General features: G+C 35.4%; 1 protein-coding gene and 1 pseudogene across 2 annotated transcripts in view; one reads left to right on the top strand and one right to left on the bottom strand.

Moving 5' to 3' along the window:
• The window catches only part of EIF4G3 (eukaryotic translation initiation factor 4 gamma 3), a 247,084-nt gene that overhangs the window by 145,617 nt on the left and 94,468 nt on the right, over positions 1-6,999 (top strand). For both annotated transcript variants that reach the window (XM_023529130.1, XM_023529131.1), the window contains exons 7-8: positions 859-1,038; positions 1,607-1,721. In XM_023529130.1, the coding sequence (XP_023384898.1) occupies positions 859-1,038; positions 1,607-1,721 (295 nt within the window). The remainder of the gene's footprint in view (positions 1-858; positions 1,039-1,606; positions 1,722-6,999) is intronic.
• LOC111738245 lies at positions 4,692-4,810 on the bottom strand (annotated as a pseudogene).

Genomic DNA, 6,999 nt, shown 5'->3' with positions numbered 1-6,999 from the left:
TTATTATTATCATAGTGAGATTGATTGTTTGCCACTGAATTCATGGTGGGGATTTAAATATTAGTGTATTGTTTCAAGGCTTTTAAGCCTGCAGTGAGAACCATAAATGACCACAAGTACTGGTTGCTATTTGTGAGATTTGACCTCTGCTCGCTCCAGACTATCCATAAGCTTGTCTGGCTCTTACATTTTTATTGCAAACTATTTGAGAAAGCAAAATTCAGTTCATTTTAGTATGGGGTTGCCACTTTTTTGAAAAGGAAGGTTTTTCCCATAATGCGACAATTAGCATGTGACAACCCGACAGGTAGTTTTAATTTAACTTGACCTTGATAGACTGAGATGAAAATTTTTATGTCCAGAGAGATTTCTTATTCTTCTAAATATTTTGTAAATGACTTAAATGATAATTTTTTAGGGAACTACTTTTAACTTTTAATAAGTTGATAATGAGCTGCCCACTCTTCATGAAAGAATCAATGCCTTTATATAACAGAGCAACTTTTAGGAAGACACCAGCCACCCCTTTTGTTATATTTTCTCACACATTTTAAAATTAATAATTATAGTATGGAATTTTTAGGTTAAATTAGCTGAGACTTTATTTTAAAAGTGAGACTACCCTCCTGTTTTCAAATGTGTGACAACATTAATCAAGACTTAACGTGTGTGACTAGCACAGGATATTTTTTGCGAACCCAGCCATAGGTAATTTAGTCTCTTTTCATGTACATTGTATTTCTAATTCAAGTTGATAAGATTTTTATTAGAGGAAAAAAGGGAAAAAGTTCAAGATAGTAAAATTTACTTATTTCCCTCTATAAAAAAATAAATAAATATTTTTTCTCCCTTCCCCAGTTTTTCCAGAGGCCTCAAATACAGCCTCCTAGAGCTACCATCCCGAACAGCAGTCCTTCTATTCGTCCTGGTGCACAGACACCCACTGCAGTGTATCAGGCCAATCAGCACATCATGATGGTTAACCATCTTACCATGCCGTACCCAGTACCCCAGGGTCCTCAGTACTGTATACCACAGGTAAAGTATCTCTCAGGTCCTTGTGGTCCAGCACCAGAGTGGGGATTAACCAGGTTCTCATTAGAGGGAGCAGAGAGGGTGGATGATGGCATTGGTTTTTAGTGATGTCTGAACTTTCTGGTTGATTATAAGTCTAGCCATTTTGTCATTTTCCATAAGATATAATTCAACATCTCTCTACTTAAAACTTTCTAAGATGATAAGAAATTGTTTTTATCTCCTTGCTTTCCTCCCATCCCTTTCTACAAGCAGCTGCTCTAAATTAGACTCAGTAATTAAGCCATTCCTGTGATTTCATTCAATGTCACTGAAAGTTACCAATCTGAAATGATTTTACAATGAGCTAATGTCTGCCTGTGTGCTGATTTGCCGTGTGGCTTTACCTAAGGCACATCTTCTGTTCATCCTCATTGCATCTTGATGGCAAGCAAGCATTTTGAATGTGTTTAATTAACCAAGTGGCTTCACCTCATTTTAATGATTCTCTTATGCACATACACAACTTTATTTTTTCATAGTAAATTACCTTTTTAATCTTTATAAAATGTCTATAATTTATTTCTCCTAGTACCGTCATAGTGGCCCTCCATATGTCGGACCCCCACAACAGTATCCAGTTCAACCACCGGGGCCAGGTCCTTTTTATCCTGGACCAGGACCTGGGGACTTCCCCAATGCTTACGGTAAGTGTCTGCTAGCTTGTTGTGTTCATTAGTTTGTTTCATTTTGTTGTTTGGCAGATCAGTTTAGGCCATGAGGTTTAATGGTCTGAAAGATTTACAGATAAACTGTTGCAAATAGTTCTGACATGAAAACTTTTTTTAGAGAGTGGCTTACAAGGAAAGACTATTAAAGAAATATGTTTAGTTGATGACACCTTCTGAAGGAGCTGGTAATTCTGTCGCAAAGAGCCCATATGTCAAGGTTCTGATATCTACTGCCAACTCATCATTACCTAGATTTTTACTGGATTTTTGCTGATGGCATAAATATACCTTATCTCCTTACATTCGTTAATGTTTTCCCACTTAAAATGTAATATCCATGAAGATAGGGTTTTTTATTTTGTTCACTGCTGTATTCCTAGCACCTAGAACAGTGGCTGGTAGGCTGTTGGGAGGGAATGACTGACTATAACTCAGTATACCTGTGATTCCCTTTTTGCAAAATTATGGTAATATCTGTGTCATGGGAAGGTTTTGAGAATTAGTTAAATGAAAATACTTTGAAAAATTGCAAGTATTTTTAATGCAGAAAATAAGTGCTATGGTTATACTTGATGTGTGAACCAATACTAAGGAATAATGAAAATGATTTTACTCAGTAGATTTCTATCACATACTACACTTGTTTTGCTCCATAAGAGATAAAATCAGCAAATACTAGAAAAATTAAGCTTTAAGATTCAATAAGCACTGATCTTTTCTACTACCAGCAAGGACATATTAAAATTTTAACTTTTTCTTTTAAGATAGTGATCTATTATAAATAAACATATATCCACTAACAAGTTTCTTAACACTGGGATTTAGTGGCTCCATTAAGAACCTTTACAACAAAATAATGATTAATATTAGAATAGCCCAAGAAAGGTTGAGTGATATAGGCCAAGTAACCAAGTGTTATCTGGCTTTATTTTAGAAAACAGACAACCTTTCTATTACCTACTGGGCCAGTATTGCTTGTGAAACTGCTATTTCAAAATGATATATTAAGTTATATTTTTACTAAGACACAGTTGATATTTTCAGAAAAATCCATCTTACATATATGTGAGTTTTAAAGTAAAACAATATCTGCACGTTATCCAGCTTAGACATTGGCCAGTACTGTTGAAGTATTCCTTTTGTACCCTTTGAATTGAGCTTTAAGTTGCACTTTTCACACAACTCTGGTGCCTTTGATTGGCTATTATTGAAAAGAAAAACTATAAGATGAGATCATCTGTTAGAGTAAACATGCTAAAATTAATGGTATTTCTTTTTCAATACCATGTTGCGAAGGGAATACAATCGTATGTTCTAATTTACAAAATCATTTTGAAAGGTATCTCACTAGTCTATTGTGTATTTGCAGATTATGTAAATGACTTTTGACTCAGAAAATGTCTTCATTAAAATTCTTGTTGGAAGTCCGGGCCAGCCTCCCTTATTGCTCTTAATACCACTGCTGCAGTATATATAAAACAACATAGATGAGTTTACTAGTAGGGAAATATTTTGCTGATTTGTGCATACAATAACATTTTAGCTTTATTTCTATTACATATAAACTATTTGTTCACTTTTATTAAACAGTACATTGAGGTGCAGTTGCATCTCAGATATCGTTGATGTCAGTTCCCTTTGATAGACATTCTTTGTTTGTTTTCAGTTACAGTTGGCATACAGTCTTGAGATGGCTTCTTCTGTATTTCGTTAGTTGTAGGACTTCTGTTCAGTTGGACTTCAGGCAGTTCTCAGTGGTGGTTGTCCTGCAGTCTTCTTGTAATTTTGATGTGGCTGTGAGAGGAGCCATGCACAGCGTTTACTTGCTTCACCATCTTGACCAGAAGTCAGATAGTCTTTATTCCCTAGGAAATTTTTGCGCAGATCCAATAGCCATTGAGTAGGCAATTTATTATGTAGATTAAAACACTATTTCCCTAGCTTCATTAAGATTAGAAAAAAATTTTAAAATAATTTTCCATTATGAAAGTAATCAAGTTAATGATGAAAAATACAAATAATATAGAATATATAAAGTTAAAATAGCCAATTTTTCTACTACCCCACCCCCTAAAGAAATAATATTTAGCAGATTGATACATATTTTTGATTTGTATTTAAACAACTTTTAACATAAATATGTACATACTGTTTATAATGTTCTAAAACTTCCTGTTTTTTTTTTTTTTTTATCTCACAATATATTCATGGACATCTTTCTATTTCACGACCTATAGAATTCCAAGGTACATAGTATTTTATTTTAAGAATGAATCATAATGTATTAACACAGTCCTCTACCAATGGAAATTTAGATTATTTTTATTATTTGGGCAGATATAATTTAAAATCTTCTCACTAGTTAATATTCTTTCATCCAAATTAATAGTTCTGATCCAATAGTTTTCATTAATTATAGGTCCTTCAGTTATACCACCTTGGGGCAACTGTCTTGGTCTTACAATCTAGAAGCCATAAACATTCCTCTTCCTATTTCCACTTCGAACCTCTCTTTCCTTACCTTTCCACTCCCAGTTCTTTATTTCCCTCTGATCCTGATGCCTTCCCTTTCCTCTACCTTAGCTTCTATCCTAATCTTGGGTTCTAGTTCAGAGCGATTATGGGATGGGATCCTAGGTCTCTGTTCTGAAAAAGGAGTCCTGTCTTCTAGGCAGAGGACCATCCTGTGGCTGAACTGGCCAGGAACAAATTTGAGACTTGTTCCTTCTTGCCCTACAGCTGGGGTTCGTGAGTTAGATGGTCTTTTTCCCAGATTTCTTAGTTTTTCATCCTTAGCTTTACATTTTACTCGGCATATTTACACTTTACTCCCCTACTTCATTTAAATTTTTTTTTTTTTTTTTTTTTTTTAGGTGAGGCAACCCTTGGTTGACCTCACACATTGCAAGGACTTTGTCAGCTTACAATCTCTTTTTTTTTTTTTAACGCCTACAGCACCTGGTCTTCCTAGGTGGTCTCCCATACAAGTACTAACTAGGTCCGACCCTGCTTAGCTTCCGAGATCAGGCAGGACCGGGTTTGTTCAGGGTAGCATAGCCGTAGACTCGTTAAATCTTGAACAGTGATTTTCAAAGCATGTTCTTACCTACAGTGAAGCTTAGCAACAAAGATTACAGAATTCTATTTTTACAGGATAAGTCTTGCAGTCTTTCCGCAATGTTGAGGAAAAATAACTAATGAATAGTATTTGCTCCATGTTACTTTTCAGTTTTTCTCTCATCAATGTTTCTTAAATATTTTGATGCCTGTATATGTAAAAATAGTTCGTGGGGAATGAAATTATTCGTAGAACAACCTTAGGGTGTGATGGCCTAAGATGAAAAATTTAGGTTTGAGAACAAAGGAGTGTGGGTTAGTGGTGGCAGTGATACTGGGAAAGAAAAAAAAAAGTGAGAATTTACAGTGGTGGAAGGTCTCATTCTCCCGTACTTCACACCAGTATACTCTCCTTTATTCTCATTCTACCATGTCATCCCCCACCTCCCCTGCCCCACCATCATCTTTCCACACTTCCTGTATCTCAGTAGGGCTTGGGCACCTCATTCAGCTCATAAGAGATAAAGAAGTCATTGTTCTCCATTGTGTGTGGAAGTGGGATTCTGGGTGGCATACCAGGTTGAATTCAATTGTGTTTTCATGGAGCGGTAATATTGTATTTGGTGATGTGGTTGTATACTGACATTATTATCGTTCTGGCTCTACCATGGAGTAAATTGATTTTTATGTGCCAACCTGCATAATTAACCACTGTTTTATCTTTGTTCCTATGGAAAATTTAAGGGTTTAAAAGGTTTTTGGAAAACCTGCAATACGTAGGACATTGTGCTCGGTATTTTGTGGAATACAGAGGTTGAGATAGTCTCCCTGCCTTTCAGGATCTTTTAGTACATTTGCTTGATGTTTATGCTTGGGGTTCAACCAATGAGAAGAAATCTAATATTGACTAGCCAATGGTTCCCAGATCTTTCAAAATCCTGGGCCAGTAAAATAAGTATAAAGTAAAATAAAAAAGGACTATTACATTCTTAATTTTGCCAATAAGACTAAAGAAAACTTCTGTTTACTTAAGTATCATTTTTTTTATAGGAAGGCTATTTTAACAGCAAAGGAATAGGAAAGACTGAAATAATTTCAAAATAGAAGCAGTCCTTTCCAAAAATGTCAACTTCGTAAGCCAGTGGGGCGGGTGTGTGTGTGTGTGTGTGTGTGTGTGTGTGTGTGTGTGTGTGTGTGTTGGTTATTATTGTATAGACTAGGGTTTGGGCAACCACTGACCTGTAATGGAGATCAGCAAACTTTTTCTGTAAAGTGCTGCGTAGTAAATTTCCTAGGCTCTGTAGGCCATGTGGTCTGTGTCACAGCTATTCAGCTCTGCCATTGTAGTGGGAAAGCAGCCACAGAAATAGATAAACTACTGTCTGTGCATGTTTACCTATAGAACTTTATTTATAAAATAAATGGTACTGGGCTAGATTTGGCCGTGGGCTTTAGTTGATAGACCCTTGACCTAGACAGACTTACCTCATTTCATATATAAGTGGTCTAGAGACATTAAAAGTGACTTGCCTAATTGATAAATGGTATGTCAAAGTTATTCACATTTTTAATAGAATCATATCAGTGTTTTTAAATGTCCCTAACTATATAAGAAGTTGGGCTAGTTTGGAAAAGAAAACTATTGTTTCGTAGGGCAGAGTGCCTTCTCTCCCGAGGTCCAATTAGTAATGTTTTACTAATTGTGTTTAATCCTACTGTATTAAGATTATTCTATTCCGCCAAGTTTATTCATTTGGTATTTATTGCATGTGTATTACGTGCCAACTTCTGTTTCAGTCATGTTTACTCAAAAATGTTTCATTAGGAATCTTTTTTTTTAAGGGATGGTTCACCTTGTGGATCTTATTTCACTTAGCTCAAAAAATATGGCAAAGTGAGCAGTATTGCTTCTCTGGCAGCCTTTGAAATCAATTTTAGGGATTTGTTTTCTGAGATTTTGAGCTAGTGACATAATAGGGTAGCTTAAATCGCTTTTTTGAGCTGTGCTTTGAGAATAGTTTACTCACCACTAGAGGATGGCTAAGGTTTTTGTATTTTTTCTTTCTTTTTTTTTGGTTGTTTTTTTTGTCTTTTCATGGTGAATTTATTGAAATCCTAGTCATACTTTCTGTTTAGATCTTTTCCAAACCTGTTCTTCAAATCTGATTAATATCTGCAGAGTTCTGGTATTAAAATT

This window comes from Pteropus vampyrus, unplaced genomic scaffold (assembly GCF_000151845.1).
Source record: "Pteropus vampyrus isolate Shadow unplaced genomic scaffold, Pvam_2.0 Scaffold36, whole genome shotgun sequence".
Classification (NCBI taxonomy): Eukaryota; Metazoa; Chordata; class Mammalia; order Chiroptera; family Pteropodidae; genus Pteropus; species Pteropus vampyrus.
This window is presented reverse-complemented; position numbering and strand designations above follow the sequence as displayed.